The sequence below is a fragment of the Protopterus annectens genome, chromosome 2.part0 (genome assembly GCF_019279795.1).
Source record: "Protopterus annectens isolate FY-2018-M chromosome 2.part0, PAN1.0, whole genome shotgun sequence".
NCBI classification, from domain to species: domain Eukaryota; kingdom Metazoa; phylum Chordata; order Ceratodontiformes; family Protopteridae; genus Protopterus; species Protopterus annectens.
In genome coordinates this window covers 972,203,996-972,225,400 of record NC_056728.1, presented here as the reverse complement: position 1 = coordinate 972,225,400, position 21,405 = coordinate 972,203,996, and the positions used below count along the sequence as shown (strand labels likewise).

The 21,405-nt window shown below is 44.7% G+C and overlaps 1 protein-coding gene across 1 annotated transcript in view; it reads left to right on the top strand.

Annotated features, from left to right (window-relative positions):
* Window positions 1-21,405, top strand: part of LOC122792799 (extracellular matrix organizing protein FRAS1-like) — a 4,352,848-nt gene that overhangs the window by 567,281 nt on the left and 3,764,162 nt on the right. The window contains exons 11-12 of the mRNA XM_044060368.1: window positions 537-680; window positions 8,429-8,563. Of these exons, the coding sequence (XP_043916303.1) occupies window positions 537-680; window positions 8,429-8,563 (279 nt within the window). The remainder of the gene's footprint in view (window positions 1-536; window positions 681-8,428; window positions 8,564-21,405) is intronic.

Sequence of the window (21,405 nt, the reverse complement as noted above, 5' to 3'; positions counted from 1 at the left end):
CTTAAGCTTGACTTTGGTGCATTTTATTAAGGTTCTGAGCTGTTTATTTCAGTGACAAGGGCTCTAACATTCTGGGAATTACTCTTCTTATTTTTGTCAAAATTCTTTTCCTTGTATTATAAAGCTTGTTGCTATGATTTCACCATGTGTTTTTTTTCCTTGGGTTTCCCCTACAGTTGTTCCTACACTGTACGTCTGCATCTAGGCAGCTGCTTATATGCTGGTATGTAGATTTCTGCCTGTTCACTGGAGTTAACTGGGTTTGTTGGGAATTTGAAGCTTTCCCGTGTATCACTTAGGGGTAGGTAGTTTGTCATAAAGCAATTTCTGAAGGTAAATAAGTCATGTAATTAATTTCATGAAGGGTTATTTTCATATTTTCTTCTTTTGCAGAATTGTTTTTGACTCTGCTGACTTAAACCATGTAGAGCAAGATGAGCTGCAAATATTTTATAAATTAAGCTAACAAAGTACTTTCTTACTGCATTAGAAAACAGTTTTGCCAATAATTATTTTGTTTCCTGTTTATGTATTAGATCAGTGCCACTCAGACTGCTTGACCTGTTCTCAGTCCCCTGATCACTGTGACTTCTGCCGTGATCCTAACAAGCTAATTCAGAATGGCAAGTGTGTACCCGTGTGTGGTCCTGGATTCTACAACCATGGCAGAGATTGTAGAGGTATTTTTAAAATGTAACAGTACATTACATCTTTCTCTCAGCTTGCTTATTTCTGTCATGTTCCCTTACCTGTGACTGCTAATTACTGGCACAAATTATCCTGAAAAAGGAAACAAAGACAAACTGTTTGAAGGTTGAAATAAAATTTAAGTCTGTTCAAGGATGATGCATGAATGGTGCTCATTCTGCTAGTTAAAATTGTGACCATGCAAGTGTTGATGTTCTTCGTGTTTCACTGTTGCAGTCATCACATTTGGGTTATCCTGCCAGGGGTAGCCGTCAGTCGGCTCAAATACCAGAGGCTTAGTATTTCTGCATCGGTTGCTGACGCTCCAGGACTGACGTCAGGTCGTCAGTGGTATAAAATCAGCCAGTCGATGCCATTACATCAGTCTTTCTTGCTGAGGAGCCTGAAGCAGTTTGCACGAGTGCCGGTCGGCCGCTACCCGAGTCTTTGTTTCTGAATTGAAGCTGAAGTCTTCTAAAGCTAAGTACCCCGTTGGGGATAATTTTTTGTTGCTCTAACCGATGTCAGAAAAACTTAACAATTGTCTCGCCTGTGGAAAGCAGATACCACAAGAGATTTCCATTCTTCCTGCGTCACCTGTTTAGACCCAGACCACAATGTTCCCCACTGTCGCTTTTGTGCTGTGTTCAATGCCAGAACTATATGTCGTCGGGCCCTTATTGTAGCTAAATATTTTCACTCTCAGTCCTCGAATTCCAATATGGCTTCAGTACGCTGTCCTTCTACCGATCTTCTGAAAAAAACGTAAGGATAAAGACAGACAGAGACAGACTGCACAGGTCCAAAACCGCCGCTGATGCTTTTGTAAAGCTAGTTGCCAGTTTTCCGGTCCTCAGTAAGGTACTTTCGCAGCCCCTGATGCCTGTTTCTGTGGATTCACAGGCCGCTACTGAGATCCTTTCAGAGTCCGGTATGCCGCGAGACTCTTCTTTGACTAAGGATCCTGCAGATGTCTCTACATTGGATGGGTCTGGAGCCGCTGAGCAGGCACCGGCTTCTGAGGAAGTACTTCTCACTACTGATTCTCGACATAAACCAGCGACTTTTTTGCGTCTTCAGTTCTTTCTAAAACTACCAAGTTTCTAAGGCCTAGGGTACGAACCACACCCAAAAAAAAAATGACAACCCAAGCTCAGGCACCTGCTTCCTTGCCTCAGTCTCAAATACTTAAAATGGTGGAAGACCTTATTATACTCATCAGGGGAAGCCAGGCTACCCCTTCCAGAAGAAAGAGACCTGTCCCCAGTAGTTTTATCTAAACAGGAGTCAGATGACTCTGATGGCATCTGACTATGAAGATATGCAACCCCTCTCTGCTTTTGAGGATTCTGATGCAGATCCTCCTGTCCTGGATGTTGTGGATGATGTTTTTTATGGAATCCAGTCTGACTCCTGCCACCCTTCCTCCTGCTCCCAGGAAACCTGACAGGTATTACAGAGTCCCTGACTCTCACAAATTTCTTTTCAGAAATCCTACTGCTGACCCCAAGGTCATCTCTCAGGGAACTAAAGGAATCAAAGCAACTTCAGCTAAGAATCTCACCCCCTCAGATAGGGATTCCCAAGCATTAGACAGATGGGGTAAAAAAGTATACACCTCTGCTACTCTTGCTATTAGAGCATTAAATTGTCAGTTCCACATGCTGAAATATCAGCAGCATACCATGGAACTCCTCAAACAAAAAATATCTTCTTTTCCTGCCTGTGCAGAAAATAAAGAATTACAAGAATTAATGCGTTCTGCAAGTCAAGTAACTAAGCACACCTTACAATGTAGTTTTGATGCCCTAGACGCATCTTGCAGGGCAGCAGTTACTGGTTCTGTCCTTAGAAGGCATGCTTGGCTTAAAGGAACAGACCTTGCCTGACCATGTCAAATCCAAATTATTGGACGCACCCTTGAACAAAGACAACTTATTTGGCACCAAGGCAGAAGAGGTCTTAAAAAAGATTGAAGAAAAAGCTAAATCTATGCAGACAGTTAAAGACTTCATACGGGTCCAGCCACTGATGTTCAGTAGACATTGCCCCTTCAAGCACTGATCCTTTCCTGCCCCCTCCAGTCCAGCTCAGCCCAGACCCAGGGGAATCCGACCTCCCCCCCTGACACCAGCCCCAGGGAATGCAGAGATCTAAGCAGTGGAGTTCCTCCTCTTCAAAAACAGGGAGTGCAGAGCCACTCCCTTATGGTAAGAACTCACAATGACTTTTCGCTTACACTCCTTACCTCTTCCCACCTGCTTGTGCATGTAGGAGGAAAACTCTCCTTCCACGCAAGTACTTGGGCCACCATTACCAACGACCGATGGGTCTTCAGCATAGTGTCCCAGGGATACAGATTTTATTTCCACACTCCCCCAACCCCAAAAGGGTTCCCAGATCTACCTCCAAACCAGTGGGAAGAGGCCAAAAAGCAAGTCCTTTCCCCTGCACTCCATGAGGGCAATATGTGCAGAACACATAGGCCAAGGTTTCTACTCCAGACTCTTCCTGGTACCCAGAAAAGAGAGCACATGGCACCCCATCCTAGATTTATCCATTCTAAATACTTTTCTGGTGATACCAAAATTCAAAATGCTCACCCTCCAGCATCTTCTACCAATGCTTTCCAAGGATGCTTGGTTAGCCACCCTAGACCTAAAAGAGGCCTACCTACACATCCCAGTCAGGGAGTCATGCAGGAAATATCTGCGTTTCAGGGCAGGATCTCTGCACTTTCAGTTCTCTGCACTTCCTTTTTACTTATCCACTGCTCCCAGAGTTTTCACAAAATGTCTGGCTCCCACCATTGCTTTTTGCAGACAAAAAAATATTCAAATTTACCTTTACTTAGATGACTGCCTGATTCAGGCAGACAGTCAGAAAAAGCTGCTACAGCACCTGACCTTTGTAAAGGACCGGCTGACTTCATTTGGGGATACTGTCAACGAAACGAAGTCAAAACTAGTCCCCACTCAAAAAATTGTATTCCTGGGAGCAAGCCTGGACACAGCATCCCAGATGGCATTCCTTACTCCAGAAAAACAAGCCTATCTGACAGGCTACTTCTCTCAACTAGCCACCAGAACCCAGTTATCCGCAGGGAAAATCCTGCAAGCTCTAGGGTTCATGGCTTCCACCATCCTACTCATTCCATATGCCAGACTGCATATGAGGAAACTACAGTGGCACCTAAAATGCCTTTGGTGTCAACACTCTCAAGACCTGGAAACTCTCATACCAGTGATACCTTGTCTAAGGAAAGATTTTCTTTGGTGGGCAGCAGCATGCAACCACAACAAGGGACTTCCCTTCTCACAACCACACATTGCCCAGATCCAACACCACAGATGCATCAGACTATGCCTGGGGTGCACTCCTGGATGGCAGGTGTATTCAGGGCCATTGGAGGCCAAATCAAATACATCTGCATATCAACCAAAAAGAGATGCTAGCTGTTCAGCATGCCCCGACAGCTTTCAGACCCCTACTCTCCCTGGGGCTTCTTCTGATCAAAACAGACAACACCACAGTGATGTGGTATATCAACAAGCAGGGAGGGGCTCACTCTTATCCTCTCTGCAGTCTCGCCATGACACTTTGGCACATGGCCTCAGCCATGCAACTACACCTGCTAGCACAATTCCTGCCAAGCTCTCTAAACTCTCTGGCAGGCTAGATCCACATGAGTGGCAGCTAGACCACAGAACCTTAACCCTTGCAACCCAGAAATGGGGCACCCCGAAGGTCGACTTCTTTGCCTCCCACTCCAATCATCAGCTCAGCATATTCTGCACCAGGGAACCTCACAGCAAGGCCTAGAAAGTGGATGCTCTGTCCTTCCAGTGGGTAAACTCTCAGTCTATGCATTTCCCCCTACCACTCATTCCAAGGGTAATGCTCAAAATATGGGAGGAAAAACAGAGGGCAGTACAGATTAGCTCAGACTGGCCATGCCAGCACTGGTACCCAGTGCTGTGTAGCCTGTCACCCCTGCCACCATGGTACCTACCTTAGATCCCAACACTCCTGACCCAGTGGAATGGAGAATGCATGCATCCCCAATTGCATACCCTCAGTCTGGCAGCCTGGCTTATTCCCTGAACTCTCCTCAAGCTGCCAGCCTAAGCAAACAAGTCCTAGATGTTATATATGAGGCCAGATGCCCCAGCACTAGAAAGTCCTATGCTGACAAGTGGAAAAGGTTTTGCACATGGATCTAGGCTAAGGGAGCCAGAACGGCACAGCCTTCCTTACCTCTCATCCTGGATTACCTGGCAGACCTACTACACAGGGGTCTGTCTTTCTCTTCTATTAAAATTCATGCCTCTGCCATCTCTGCTCACTACAGCCCAGAGCCACCTCTTTTCTCACACCCTCTCATCAAACAGTTCCTAAGAGGGGTTAACAACTTAAGGCCACCCAAAAGAGCACTTATCCCAGCTTGGGACCTTAAATTTGTGTTGGAAAAGCTCCCCCCCCCCCCCTTGAACCTGCAGCTTCAGCAGCTCAGCTTGAACCTGGCAGCTCAGATTCTATCTGGACAGGACCAAATCTTTTAGAAAAACTGATCAATTGCTAGTCAGCTTCACAGCAGGGGCAGAGGGTAAGGCCATTTCAAAACAAACAATCTCCAAATGGGATAGCACACTGCATTCAGTTCTGCTACAAACAGCACAGGAAACTGCCTCCAAAAGGGGTCAGGACACATTCCACCAGGGCAACCTCCACCTCTGCAGCTTTCCTTAGGGGGGTCCCCACCAGGGACATCTGGAGGCTGCAACATGGACATCTCTTCATACCTTCACCAGGCTTTACCACCTGCCTATCTTTTCCAAATCCAGGGCAGGCTTTTGCCACAGCAGACTTGCAGGGCATCCTAGCCAGCACCCAGTTTTCTTGACTGCCTCCACCCTTTTCTCCAGCTTTGAGAATCAACCCAAATGTGATGACTACAACAGTGAAACACGAAGAACATAGTACAGTTGTGTACACTTACCATAAATGTAGATGTTCGAGTGTATTCACTGTTGCAGTCCTGGTTTCCCTCCCTCCATCCCCCTTATCTCTCTTTCTCTCTCTCTCTCTCTCTCTCTCTGTCTCTCTCCTCACAGGGAATTTTTTGGTATTTACTTTCTACTGGTGGTGATGTCCTTCAAGGATGCATCTGCAGTCCTAACAAATGGGTTGTCCTGTCGTCAGGCAGCCCTTCGGTCGGCCGGATTCCAAAGTCTGGGTCTGGCCTTGGCTGGTGTCGCACTTCACCCGACGTCATCTCTGCTGGTCTTCGGGTATAAAGGCATCAGCCGACGCCATTTCCCCAGTCTTTCTTGCCACGTGGCGGCCGAAGCAGAAGCTGTTCGCAAGTGCCGGTCGGTCAGATCCAGAGATTACTACTACCGAATACTACTTCGAAGACTTCTAAAAAGCTAAGTACCAGGTTGGGGACTCTTTCTTGCCTCAGCCGATGTCAGAAAAAGTGAATAACTGTTTAACTTGTGGGAAACAAATACCTCATAAAGATTTCCACTCTTACTGCTTACCTTGTTTAGGCCCAGACCACGAGTAGCAGCCTGTTTAGCCTGTGCTTCTTTCAACCGACGAACGCTTAGGCGTCGGTCGGAGTTTGCTGAACAGTTTTTCGGCTCAGATTTTGCGTACATTATGCCGTCGGATCCTCTGACTTCTCAAATTGTTAAGAAACGCAAAGAAAAAGACCGACACTCACGGTCCGCGGTTTCGGCCGAAACCACGGTTAAGCAAACCGCGAGTGTCTCGGTTTCGGCCGAAACCGAGCAAACGGGTCAATCTTCAGCCGAATCCATGACTACTACCGAGGCTCCTGCTACCCTAGTTGAATCGGCCTCTGAAGTTTTACCTATTAATGTGGTTCCTCTAGAATTATCGGACACCATCCCTTTGGATGTCTCTACTCCAGCACGTGGTGCTGCTAGGCCTCCTGCAGCCATGTCTATTAAGGCCTTTGCCAGGGCTAAAGCAGCAAAATCTGCTAAATCTGTGCCTGTTAAGCCCCCCTCACACAGGCCCAGTTCCAGTTCTCAAATGCTTACTCTGGCAGAGGATCTCATTTCTTTAATAAGGGGATCCCAATCTCACCCAGACAGGGCCTCTCAGCCTCCAGAAAAAAGACCTAGAGCAGAGCCCCCTGAGCCAGTGTCCTCAGATGATTCTTCTGATGATTCAGACAATACAGACCATCCAGAGGCTCCTTTTTCTACTTATGAAGATTCCGATGCTGAAGAATCTATTCCTTCTGCCTCTCCACCAGAGGAATTTTCCTTTGGGGAAACCTTACATGCCATGAGAGAGCAATTCCAATGGCAGGGACAAGATTTCTCTGATTCAAGAAAAAGGCTTAGGACCTTTCTACATTTACCGCAACATAGGCCCTTAGCTATACCTCCAGTTCTTCCTGTTGTGGATGATGCATTTAATGATGTTTGCACTGCTCCTGATACTTTACCTCCAGCCCCTGCCAAGCCCGATAGGTTTTACAGGGTACCGGACACTCATCACCACCTATACAAGGCTCCCCTTGCAGATCCTGAGACTATCTCCCAGGGGCCTAAGGCAGTAGCCTCTACCTCAGCAAAAAACCCTCTCCCTTCTGAAAGGGAATCCAGGTCCTTAGAGAGATGGGGTAAAAAAGTTTACACCTCTGCTACTCTCTCAGCTAGAGCTTTGAACTGTCAGTTTCATATGATCCAATACCAAGAGTTTATGCTTGATCAGTTAACTAAGAAACTGTCCTCTGATGATTCCTTAGATAAGAAATATGTTTTAGAAATGGTGAATAACATTCAGCAGGTTAGTAACCATTCTTTAAAATGTGGCTATGATGCACTGGAGGCTTCATTTAGATCAGCCATGACTGGCACAGTTATAAGAAGGCATGCATGGTTGAAAGAACAGGTCTTACGGATCCTGTTAAAGCAAAACTATTAGATGCTCCTATGGATAAGGTCAGTCTATTTGGTGTTCTCCCACCATAACCTAGCTCCCTGTTTGGGGGCTCCTGACAGTCAGGTCAAGAAAAACTGATGTAATGGCGTCTGCTGCCTGATTTTATACCACTGACGACCTGACATCAGTCCTGGAGCAACAGCAACCGATGCAGAAATACTAAGCCTCTGGTATTCGGGCCGACTGAGGGCTACCCCTGGCAGGATAACCCAAATGTGATGACTGCAACAGTGAATACACTTGAACATCTACATTTATGTACACAACTGTACTTTTCGGTGTAACCTAACAGTGTGTTTACAATAATATTCATCTGTCACACAACTATAGTTATCGTTTGTTGTATCACTTAGTATTTCTCCATTTAATGGACTGAAGTCCAATTGTATATTGAGGCTTGCAGTTAGAGCAGCATCACAGTAGATTAATGAAATATGAATCACCCTTTTTAAACAGGATATTCATTTAAGACATTAAGTTTTTAGTTCAAAATGCATCCTCTGGGAATGTATTGCTAATGAACTGATTTATTTATATAATTTAAGACAATTCATTTGTAATTTGTTTTCTGAAGGCAGACTACACTAGGAACAGTAAGTCAAGATCTGTGTTTTTATCTTGTATATTGTCAGTTGCTTAGAAACAGTAGTCAAGTCTTTTGAGAGTGAATGTATTTTTTTGTTAATATGAGAATATAGTTGTATGTCTAGTTTCAGCTAGTTAACTATAATTGTCATTTTCTACTCCCACTGACTAGTTTGCAAAGAAGGCTGTGCCACCTGCAAGAATGGGATGGAATGCCTCTCCTGTAAGGACTCATTGCTGTTGAAGTATGGGCAATGTGTGCCATCTTGCGGAAATGGTTTCTACCCACATCAGCATTCCTGTGCAGGTAATGCCAAGAGGGATCAGGTTTATCTAGTGGTTTCATTTTTTTACAAAAGTAGATCAGAAATTGTGCTGCTGTTTGTTTTATTTTTATCATTTATTTATTAAATGTAATAGTTTCACATTCAGTGGTGCTTTTTGTCCCAGGGTCAAATGATGACACTGTCTACACAGGTGTTTGTAGTCTGGCATATGTTAATTCAAGGATTCTGTGATTTAATGAATACCATCTGGAGCGACTGCGTGATAAAAGGACATAGTTCTTTCTGTAACCAAAATGAAAGTAGATAGGCATTTAGTGTACATGTAACTGCTATGCATTTATTAAATTTTGCAAAGCCTTGCAGATACCCACAGTTTTCTTCTTTGTGATTGAGGAAGAATGGGTTTCGGCTGGGCTGTTGTCTTTACACAGTGGTTCATTTTAAGTATAGAAAGACAGGCAATTTCTTAAGAAGTGGCCATTACATTAAGTGACTACTGGGCAACATTACGGTTGATTGTCCTTTTTGAAGCAGATAGCTTGTGATTTACTGCTATACTTAAACAACAAATTGCATGTATTTACTGTATGTAGAGCAACATCTGAATCTACTTTATGAAAGTTAATGTCTGATATTGAAGTCTAAGTAATTTTCATAGCATCTTACATTAAGAAGGTCTGGACCATATGTTTTATTAAATGATTGCAGAGAATGTAGGCATACAGCTGCTTTTACATCAGTATGTAAAATGTCTAAAAACAAAAAATATAATCCACACCCAAGGAGTAAACGTTCTGTACACCACAAGTAAAGTAATAAGATAATGGAACATCAAACACTGGTGCTGGAGCGAACAAAGCTGGAGGCAAATAAGATAACGTGACCTTCCAAAAACAAATGTCCACCAAGTAGGAAATCCAACTAATCGTAGTAAAATCTTTAGTTCACCATATCAGACATTGGTAAGTGCTTTCACCCCAAAGGGGACTTCCTCAGACCATATAAACATCATAGTGCAGTAAAACATTTTATATGAGAAATAGCGCAAAACCATCATAATCAATCAATTAACACCCATTAAAAACAATTGCACTGCAAGTAAAATTCTTATACATATAAAGTCATACACTCATAATGATCATATACCATAAATAATACATCTGTAGAGTAAATATAACTGCATTTAAAATATATATGAATGAAATAAATATATATATATATATATATATATATATATATATATATATATATATATATATATATATATATATATATATATATATATATGGGTGTATGTATGTATCACATTAAAACTATAAAAGCATATAAAACAATATCAATCAATGGAGGTGGCTGGTAGTTCATAGGAAATCTCTTAACATACATAATCAAGCAAAAGTACCAGTCTTTATGCCTATAGGGTCTGTACAGTAAATTACTTGAGCCCTCTGTTCATTAAAAAGGGTTTCAATGACACTTTATCGTTCAGACCAGGGTGTCTATCAGCCTTTAGCCTAATGATCCATTTGGCCTCCTGCGTCTCTGTCCTATTCCTGATATCTCCACCCCTAGAATTAACTGGCACTTTCTCTATCACTTTAAATAAAAAAGCATGAGTTTGATCTGTACTGATATAATGCTTAGATAGGGCATTGACAAGAGACCCAATTCTAATTTGATATAGATGTTCCCTTGTCCTATCCTTGAGTTTCCTGTCGGTCTTCCCAACATAGAATGCATCACATGAAACACAGGATGCCAAATAGACCACATGTTCAGACTGACAGTCTGCACAAACCCTAAATTCATTAGTTATAAGTGAAACTCCCCGATTTGTATATAAACACAAATCTAATCTGAAGGAATTATTATGCCAGTCTAGATGTGTACACAGCGTTGTACAGAACTAGTTGGTGCATTTCCTTGCAACGAATGCAATTTTTGTAGCAGCATTGATCCTAATGGGTTATTTATACATCCCTCAAGTGGTACCAGTTATGAATTCACATTTAAAATTTTTCATTGCAAAGAACTCACTGGTATGTGAAAAGGATGAGTGCTGCCATTACCTTAGTGAACGTTGTCCGATTGTGGGACATGCTACACAGCGTTAGAGAGATTTTCATTGTGCCATACTGCAATATTTGCTTCTTTCTTTAAACTAAACATTTTTGAGAGCATATTAAATTATTCCATGCTAGCTGTCTGATATTTCACACACAGAGTGTTTTATGTGCAACAGGAAATAATTGCACTTTCTGGTGAGAATAGCTTACTTTTAATGCCTTCCAATAAAATTCTGAGTGTAAACTGAAAACCGCCTTGAGCACAACAGTTAATGTCCTTCTATTCATATGGTGCTGTATTCATGACATCAGGGAGTTTGCTCTGGTGAACTCTCAAACGTCCGGCTGGTATACAAAAGTTTAAATGCTACTGCTAGGATGCGTGCAGCATCCTGAACCTCTTCTCTGATGTCAGTTGTAAGTGGACGTCTGGTATAAAGCGGACATCAGCACACATCCACCTCAGAACTTTTCTGCCGCCTGGGTGACTACCAGCTCTGGTCATCACTTTATCGGAAGAAGTGTTTTTCTACATCTGACTCCAGATAAGTTACCCCATAGAGGTTTTCTAATCTTTACTTGCTACTGCTTTATGCTTCAACTAGGATAGGAAGGGCAAGTGTAGGTGTGGAAGGCAAATTCCACATAAGGATTTGCATGAGCTCTGCCTGTTCTGTCTAGGCCGAGATCACAACCATACTATGTGTAGTATGTCAGGCCTTTGTCCCCAAAACCCTTAGAAGCTGTCTAGCAGCTTTGAATTTGTACCTTGAGAACCAAAGGCTTAAATGTCTAACCACAAGTATAGATCAAATGTTGGAACCCTCGGAAGATCCCCCAGTCATGAAGGCCAAAATGAGCAGGACTGAACTAACTGCTGTGCCGTCCACTCCAGCCATACCTCTCGAGGCAAGTGAAGGCCCGGAGTCCGAGCTGGATTCCTCAGAGCTTCCTTCTCCGGAAGGCCCAGACGAAACTATTCCATTGCCCGAGGTCACGTCCTGGAGGGATACTCAGGTGTCCAAGTCTGTCGCTGAGGGGGACCCTAGGCTCGTTATTTCCAATGGATTGAGTGGAGTTTCTCAAATTGTAGTCATGAAGACATAGACTCAGATGTCGTGGAGTGCAGGCCGACATCAGGACCTCCTTTCCTCCACCGTTTTTCTCAACCTTTTCCTCCAGATACTGATAGGAAGAGTAAATGGAAAACTAAACATATTTCCCAACCCCTGTCTTCGACCGTCGAACAGCCCCTGGATTGGCAGGCCTTTACCCAAGACTCCCCAGGCGAGGATTTCACCTTTGGTGAGACCATCGCTAAGGTGCAAGAATTCTTTAAATGGGATAGCAGTCAAGTCACTGAGACTCAAAAAAAGGTATTATGAATTACCCCAGTTGGAGTCTCTTAACCCTTCTGCTGTGCCCCATGCTAGAAGAGTGCCTGAGCTACAAGCACTTATGGCTGTGGAACCCTTCATTATTTTCCATGCTGACAGGGTTTCCCTCAGGACTAACCCTTTCTTTATGCCTCAAGTGGTGTCCAGTGTGGCTCTCAACCAATCTATCCATTTGCCAACTTACTTCCCTAATCCTCAAAATAAAGGGGAAAGGATCCTGCACTCCTTGGACGTGCACAGACAGGTCAGATTCTACCTTGATAGGACTAAGCCCTTCAGGAAATCTAACCAGTTACTAGTCAGCTTTGCACCAGGAGCAGAGGGCAAGGCCATTTCAAAGCCAACAACTTCCAAATGAGTAGCACACTGCATGCATTTCTGCTACAAGCACCATCGGAAACCAACCCCTCAGGGGGTCAGAACAAATTCCACTAGGGCAACTTCTGCCGCTATGGCATTCCTCAGGGGAGTCCCTACCAGGGACATCCTGGAAGCTGCTACCTCGAGTTCTGTACACACCTTCACCAAACATTACCACCTGCCTGTCTTTTCCAAATCCAGGGTGGGTTTTGCAGCTGCAGTCCTGCAGGGCATACTAGCCAGCCCCAATTCTTCTTGACTGCCCCACCCTTCTTCAGCTTTGAGAATCAACCCAAGTGTGATGACTGCAACAGTGAAACACGAAGAACATAGTACGGTTGTGTGCAGTTAATATAAATGTAGATGTTCGAGTGTATTCACTGTTGCAGTCCTGGTTTCCCTCCCTACAGCCCCCTTGTCTCTCTCTATCTTTCTCACCTCTCTATGTCTTTTACTCACCCCTTTTCTGGGGTATTGGTATTTACTTTTGACTGGTGTTTTTTCCCCACCATAACTTAGCTCCCTATTTTGGGGGCTCCTGACATTTGGGGCAAGAAAAACTGATGTAATGGTGTCGGCTGCCTGTTTTTATACCCCTGACGACCTGACATCAGTCCTGGAGTGACAGCAACTGACGCAGAAATACTAAGTCTCTGGTATTCGGCCCAACTGAGGGCTACCTGCAGGCAGAAAACCCAAGTGTGTTGACTGCAACAGTGAATACACTCGAACATCTACATTTATGGTAAGTGTACACAACTGTACTTTTACACTTCTGCCACCGTGGCTGTAAGAGCCATGAGCTGTCAGACATATATGGCTCTCATGGCAGATATAACAAAACATTTGGGAGAACAACCAGATTCTCCTACTAAGGCGAAGATCTCTTCCCTCCTGAGTTCTTGCTCCCAGGTCACAAAACATTATATTAAGTGCAGCTATAATGGTGTAGAAACCTCTTCTAGAGCTGCTGCCTCAGGCTTTGTCATCAGGAGGTACTTGTGGCTGAGACTGCACCCTCTCCCTGATGACATCTAATCTAAACCCTGGGATGCGCCTCTTGACAATAGTCACCTGTTTGGCGCAGCAACTGCTGATCTCTTCAAAGCCCTCCAAACCAAAGGGAAGGAACTGCAGGAACTGAGACATATCCTTGTCTCAACAGTACCTCATTTGCAGTGGAATTACTTGCCAGAAATTCTCACAAATTAAGTTTTTGCTAAGAAACCTCAGACAAAACCCAGAAAGAAACACAGGAAACAGGCCCCACTCAGGCCTGCCTCCATCTCCCCTCCCTCTAAACAGCCCTTTCAAGGAAAACCTGGTAGTCTGTGCCTACCAGGTTTCTCTTTCAGACACCCCTCTATCCATGTGCCTCTCCCTTCCTGCTTGAAAGCAGGTTATCCAGGACTCCTGGGTCCTCTCAGTCATAAAACAGGGATACGTCATGTCCTGGGAAGTCAGATCCACCCCAAATGTCATCCCTCACCCACCCTGAGACCAAGTATCTCTCTTCCCACCAATCCTGTAAGAACTTTTTGCTGAAGGAACCATTCAGGAGGTACCCACCCTGGCAAGAGTAAGAGGATTTTGTTCAAAACTTGCTTTGGTCCCCAGAAAGGAAGGCCCTGGAGGCCTATCCTGGACCTATCCCACCTCAATACCTTCTTCAGAGTCCCCTCCTTCAGGATGCTCTCTCTCCCTACTCTCCTCCCTTTGATCCTTCCTCAGGTTTTCCTAGTGTCCTTGGACATAAAAGACGCCTACTTACACATCCCCATTCACCCACTTTTCAGGAGTTTCCACTGCTTCTCAGTGGACTCTGCACACTTTCAGTTCTGTGCTTTACCCTTAAGTCTTTCTACAGCACCAAGGGTATTTACAGATTGTTTGTCCCCAGTCGTGGCATTCACCAGAACAAAGAGAGTACCGCTTTTCCCTTACTTAGATGACATCCTGATCCAGGCTCCCTCAAGTTCCACAGCCCTACAACACCTGAGCTTCACCATCTCCCTGCTATCAGGTCTAGGATTTACCATAAACCTCAAAAAAAATCCTCCCTGATACCCTCCCAAGAAATGGTGGTCCTAGGGTGTCCAATTTTGACAAGGAAAATGATGACTTGCCTACCACCAGACAAGATTGTGGTGCTCACATCTTATTTCGAGGGAGTTCTTCCCCTCAAAGCCATCTCAGTCAGGGAATTCCTCAGAATACGAGGGTTTATGGCCTCAACTATGCCCATGGTCCCCCTGGCAAGGCTCCACATGAGGTAGTTCCAGTGGTATCTAAGCTCAATCTGGAAACAACACTTGCACCCTCTGGAATTCATGATTCCCATGCTGCCGTGCCTAACCAGGGAACTCAAATGGTGGATCTCCCAGCTTCAGAAGAATCCTGGCCTGCCCATGCCTCCCAACCAGGACCTCTTCACAGATGCCACAGACACAGGCTGGGTGCAACCCTAGGAAACGTGAGAGTGGGGAACACATGGACCCACACCCAACAGAAGGAGTACATCAGTATCAAGGAAATGAGAGCCCTGATATCGGCCTTACAAATTTTCCAGGATCACTTTCTACTGGGCACTTTGAGGTGGTACACAGACAGCACCACTGTGCTGTGGTACCTCAACAAGCAAGGGGGGATGAAGTCCTACCTGCTGTGCAGACTAGCACTGTTGGCTTGGGAAATCACACTGGGGAAACTGATCCTTCTCCACACCGTTAATATCCCTTCTGCAGAAAATATGATGGATGCTGAACAGGGACGTGTTTCTGGACCAGGTCCATCGATGGGGTATTCCAGATGTGGATCTCTTTGCCTCCCCCATGAACAGACAGTTTCTGACCTTCTGTTTGAGGGTACTTTACCCAGAGGCTTGGAAAGTGGATGCTCTCTCGGTTTACTGAAAGGGGATGCATGCCTATGCTTTCCCCCTTCCCTCTCATACAAAGAGTCCTGCTGAAAACTCAGAAGGAACAGCCTCAGATCTTGCTGGTGACTCCGTATTGGCCAAGACAGCACTAGTTCCCTCTTCTGTTTCACCTACCCAAGGGCAGTCACCATAAGTTACCCCATTGACTGGACCTACTCATACAGGACAGGGGAACACTCCTACACCCCCAACTATCCACTCTGAACCTCACACTGTGGGTGATAGGGTGCTGATTCCCTCCAGACACCTATACTCAGAGGATATAATCCAGGTTCTGCAGGAGGCCAGAAAACCGACTACTAGAAAATCCTACCTGTCAAAATGGAAGAGATTTTCATTGTGGTGTCTAAAAAATAACTTGCAACCACCGAGACAGAGCCTCCAGTGGTCTTGTCTTATCTGTGTGACATTATGAAGTCTGGATTGTCTTATTCCTCCATTAAAATACATTTGTCTGCCATCCCTGCATGTCTGCCTTTAGTACTTTCTCTAGTTTCCAGTTTAGAAGTCAAACTCTTTCTGAGAGGAGCACTTCATCTTAGACCCTGAAGGAAACCCACCCCCGCCTTAGGATTTTAACTTTGTCCTGGAGAAATTGACACTCTCACTTTTCAAACCAGCCAAAGACTGCTCTCTCCAACACTGCACCTGGAAGACTATCCTCCTGGTGGCCATCACATCAGCTAGAAGAGTCTCGGAACACTAGGCCCTTATGGCAGACCCCCCCCCTTCACTGTCTTCCACAAGGACAAGGTATCCTTGTGCACTAACCCCTCTTTCATGCCAAGAGTGGCCAATAAGCTGCTTTAAATCAAACTGTAAATCTGCCAACCTTTTTCCCCTCTCCACAGAAAAAAGCAGAGAGGATACTTCATTCCTTAGACGTTCACAGACAGCTCAGGTAGTACTTGGCCAAAACCAAATCCCTAAACAAATCAGACAGGCTCTTTGTCTCTTACCACCCAAGAGCCCTGGGTCAACCTGTTTCCAAGCAAACCATATCCTGTTGGATATCAAAAACTATTTCATGCTGTTACACTACTCATGGTAAGTCTCCCCCAGCCCCAGTTAGGGCTCACTCCACAAGGGCAGTGTCCTCCTCTGGGGCATCCACTAAAAGATTAAACACTACTGCTACCCTTGAAGCAGCTTACATGGTCCTCTGTTCACACTTTCACTAGGCACTATAAGCTGGATGTGGTCTCTAGAGCCAGGGCAGGATTTGCCAGAGCCATCCTCTATGGGTTTGTGGAAAGTGCTTCTGGTCCGCCTCCCCTTCCATAGAACAGGAGCTTTTGCACTCTTCCTGATGTCATGAATACAGCAGTATATAAACAGAAGGACATAGTATTGTTGTGTAAGAACTTACCATAACCTTAGATGTCCTTCTCTTCTATGTGCTACTGTATAGTTTCCCACCCAGCCTCCCCCCTCACACTTGCCTGACTCTTGGAGTACCTATTTACAAGCCGCTGACTCTGGCAGCATTCAGTTCTGAGGTGGATGCATTCTGATGTTCGCTTTATACCCGCTGTCCATTTACAACCGACGTCAGAGAAGAGGCGGAGGACGTCGCACACACCCTAGTGGTAGCATTTAAACTTTTGTATAATGGCCGGACGTTCGAGAGTTCACCAGAGCAAACTCCTTGATGTCATGAATACAGCAGCATATAGAAGAGAAGGACATGTAAGGGTATGGTATGTTCTTACACAACAGTACTTTCTCCTGTCCTATTAGTTCTCACCTCTCACAAATCTACAGACCTATTAAATTTGAAAGGAAAAAACAAACATAATTAGAGAGTCAGAAGGATGTATGTAACAGTACAGTTAAAAAAAAAAGGTGGCTACACGCTGAACAGCAAGTTCATTTAGAGATCTTCCAGTGTGAAAACTGAGAAATTGTTCAAAAAAATCATTAAAATGTGAGACACTGAAGGGGTATATAAAGTCAAATGAGAAAATGGTGAAGAATGGACAAAGCTTTGAGTAGCTATTACTCAGAAATGTAAGGATGTAACTGGTATGGTAGTCAAGAAAATTAGCTTTTTTTGTAGATATCATTTTAAACCTGACAAAACCAGAAAGAGACATTACAGTGTTGTGGAACATTTTGAGAGTTTCATATCTTTTCGGGATACAAAATTAATGAAGCTAAAAGAAAGGCAATAGTGGTAAATTATGTACCCCCACACAAATTGGTTTAGCAATATCTGTATTTGCGGGGACATCATAAAATGAAGTATGTAGGAGTATGGATTAAAAATGATTCCAGTGTGGCAGCTAAGGATATGTGGGAAGAGACTAAACAAAAGATAATACAAAAACTGAGAAAATGGAAGCTTTCTAATATTGATATGGATAGTAATATGCAAGCAGTCAAAATGTTTAGTCTTGTACACAGGTCAGCCATATTTTTTCAACCAGAGGAGAAGTTGTGGATAGCAATTAATAAAAAGCTGAAGGACTTTATCTGCAGGGGAAAGACAGCAAGGACCAGATGGGCTCATCTGATTCTTCCAGTAGAACAGGGCGGATTGGGATTACCCAATTTGAAGGGGGGTTTCAGAAGTATACCATTAAGGCTCCTATACATAGCACAAGCAAAAAAACTATAATTCAGAGTGGAAAGGGATGATGTTGAAATGGGGGGAAGCTCAACAAAGAGAGACTGAGATTTTGGATGCAGGCCTTTAAGAAGAATAACAATAATCATACAGAATATTATATGTCCTTCTATTCTCCTGTTGCAATTTTCTTACTGTGGGGTCCTCCCCCTCAGGTGAACTGAATGTCAGATCCTATACAAAAGGTTAAGCCTGGTTGCTGCTAGTGTTTGGGATATCACATGAAGGGCCGTAAACCAGGGGCCGTAACGTCTGCACACACAGTCCTCAGAATTTTTCTGCCACAGTCGAATGTCAGATCTATCACTTCGCTCCTGTTCTTCAAGACTTCTAAAGTTAAGTACCCTGTTGGGGAGTTCTCAATTTTATTTTTCGCTTGAGCTTAGGTTGTTGCCTGTTCGTAGCTGATGTCCGCTAGGAAGGGAAAATGTAGATGCGGATGCCAAATTCTGCACAAAGACTCCCATGATTTTTGCATGTTCTGTTTAGGCCGGGAACATGATCATACCTCCTGTACCATCTGCCAGTTGTTTGTTCCCAAAACCCTCAGAAGCCGTCTGTCTGCCCTCAATTTATATCTTGAGAACCAGAGGGTTAAGAAGTTGGTGTTAAGAATGGATTTGGAGTCAGCTGTCCAGGTGGAACTGCCAAGAAAGAAGGCCAAAGTTTTAAGGCCTACCACTTCTTCCCCCCACCGCCGATGTAGGGGTTGAGGGATGTCCGCTAGAACGGACTACTTCTGCAACTACCCTTGAGGAAGCCATTTCTGAAGTAAAGGTAGGTACTCCACAGAGGTTATCCTGACGTCAGCTATTGCCAAAGTCGAGGGGGAACCAGGCTCCACCGGACAACTTTTTGTGATCCGGGATTCAGATTCCTCCTCTTTAGGCCAGATCCCTGAGACTAGGCCCACAGCTTCAACTAAATCGACTCCTTTAAAAAGGAGACAAAAGACCAAACATTTGCCTGCTCCTTCGGAGGAACAACCAGACTGGCAGTTCTTCTAACAGTCCTTGCTACAAGCCTTCATGACCCTTAGGCCTTCAGCCTCTTTAGCACCCACCTTGCCTGTACTCAGCCCAAGACTTGCCTCAGCTACCTCTATCACCCCCTTCACAGGAGGAAGAAGCCGCCTCATCCTCCTCAGATGAGTCAGTTACTTATTCATCCCAAATAGCTTCCCTCTTGAAATGCTACTCCCCAGATGAGGATTCCATAGAGGGAGACTGTCCCCTGAGGACATTACATTTGGAGAGACTATCATAAAAATGAGGGAGTATTTCAAATGGGGTACTACCCAGATGACAGAAATTCAAAAGAGGTATTTTGAACTGCTACATGTTGAATCACCCTCTCCATCAGCCATCCCTCCAATGATTCCTGCATACCTAAATGCATTTTCATCTGTCTCAAAAAAGCCTGACTCTCAACCACCAGCTCCCAAGAGACTTGATAGTTTCTATAAGGTCCCTGACAATTACAAATTTCTGGTAAAGCCCCCTTTGGCGGATCCCGCTCTGATAGCAGTGGCCCCAGACAGACAGTCAAGACTTATTCCGTCCTCATCACTCCTGCCTTCAGACAAGGATAGCAAGGTAATGGACAGGCTAGGCAAGAAGATAAATACCTCTTTCACTCTACCATTTATGGCAGTTAACTGTCAGACCCATATGGTGAAATATGCCCTAGATTTGGTTACACAGGCTTCATCCCTACTGTCATCCTTGCTGGACTTCCCTAGCAAGACAGAAATAGCATCAAAACTTCCCTAGCATCTCAGGTTGCCAGGCATTTTATAAAATGCAGTTATGATGTAGCAGAGGCCTCTGCTAGATCTGCTGCATCTGCATCTGTGCTACATAGATACTCATGTCTTAGGCTTCAGCCACTGCCTGAAGAGTTTAAATCTAAAATTTTGGATGCACCCCTGGATTACAACCTCCTGTTTGGGAAACAGTCAGCAAACCTGTTTAAGAACCTACAGGAGAAGAGTAAAGAACTCCCAAGATATAAAACACTGGTCTCTCCAGTACCCAAATTTTATAGAAATTGTCCTGCAAAGACCTCCTTCATCACAAGAGCCCCTGCAACAGCTACCTCTTCATCTTCCAGACATAGGAAAGGGACCAGGAGACTATCCTCCACTAGGACAGCTCTTTCTTAGCCCACCAACAGGCAGCCCTTTTTAGGACAGAAATAATAACAGTAATGCGTAACTGCCTCAAATACTTTCCCCTCTCATCCTGCCTCTCTCACTGTCTACCCCTCTGGAAAGAAGTCACCTCAGGCTGTTGGGTCCTGGAAATAATGGAAAAAGGATATTTCCTGTCTTGGCAGGAAAAACGCACACCATAGGGGATTCTCTTTCCACCCAAGAACAAACTTCACGTATTTCCTCACATTATCCAGGACCTTCTAGCTCAAGGAACCATAGAACCTGTTCCACCAGGCCAAGATGGAAAAGGTTTCTACTCCAGTTTATTCCTAGTACCAAAAAAGGACGGCCCTTGGAGACCAATCCTGGATTTATCCTTCCTTAAACCTCCTTCTGAAAGTCCCTTCCTTCAGAATGCTATCCCTGCAAAACCTGCTTCCACTATTGCCACCCAAGGCTTTCATGGCCACTTTGGACTTGAAGGAGGCTTACCTCCACATTCCTATCCATCAAAACCACAGGAAGTACCTACATTTTGCTGGACTCAGTTTACACTTTCAATTTGCTGCCTTGCCCTTTGGTTTATCCACTGCACCAAAGGTCTTCACCAAGTGCCTAGCCCCAGCCATAGCCTACTGCAGGACCAAAGGCATTCAAACCTATCCCTACCTGGATGACATTTTCATCCTTGCAGAAGGGGAAGGCACCCTCAAAAGTCATCTGTTGTTCATGTCCCTGCCCCAGGGGTTGAGATTCACACTCAACCTCACAAAGTCATCCCTCTCCCCAGCCCAGGACAAAGCCTTCCTGGGATGCAGGATACAGACAGACCTGATGAAGGCTTTCCTCCCTCAGGACAAGGTAACTTCCCTGATCAACCACTTCTAGGACCTCCTCCTGGTCGACCACTTGTCAGCCAGGCATTTTGTGCACCTACCGGGCCTTATGGCAGCCACCATACCTATGCTGCAACTAGCCAGGATGCACATGAGGAAGGGGATCCCTCCCCACTAGCTTGGAGAGTGGATGCCTTCACCATCTCATGGAAGGGAATGATGTTGTTCATGTTTCACTGTTGCAGTCATTCCATTTGGGTAATCTGCTGGCAGGTTGCCGTCAGTCGGCCTGAATAACAAAGTATTGGGTCCTGCGTCGGTTGCTGTCTCCTCTTCCATGACGTCAGGTCATCAGGGGTATAAAATATGCAGCCAACGCCATTTTATTCAGTCTTTCTTGCCGCGCAGTGCCAGAAGCAGAAGCAGTTCACAAGTGCATTGGCCGACTCATGAAATTTTCACATTCGAGTTTCAGAACCGA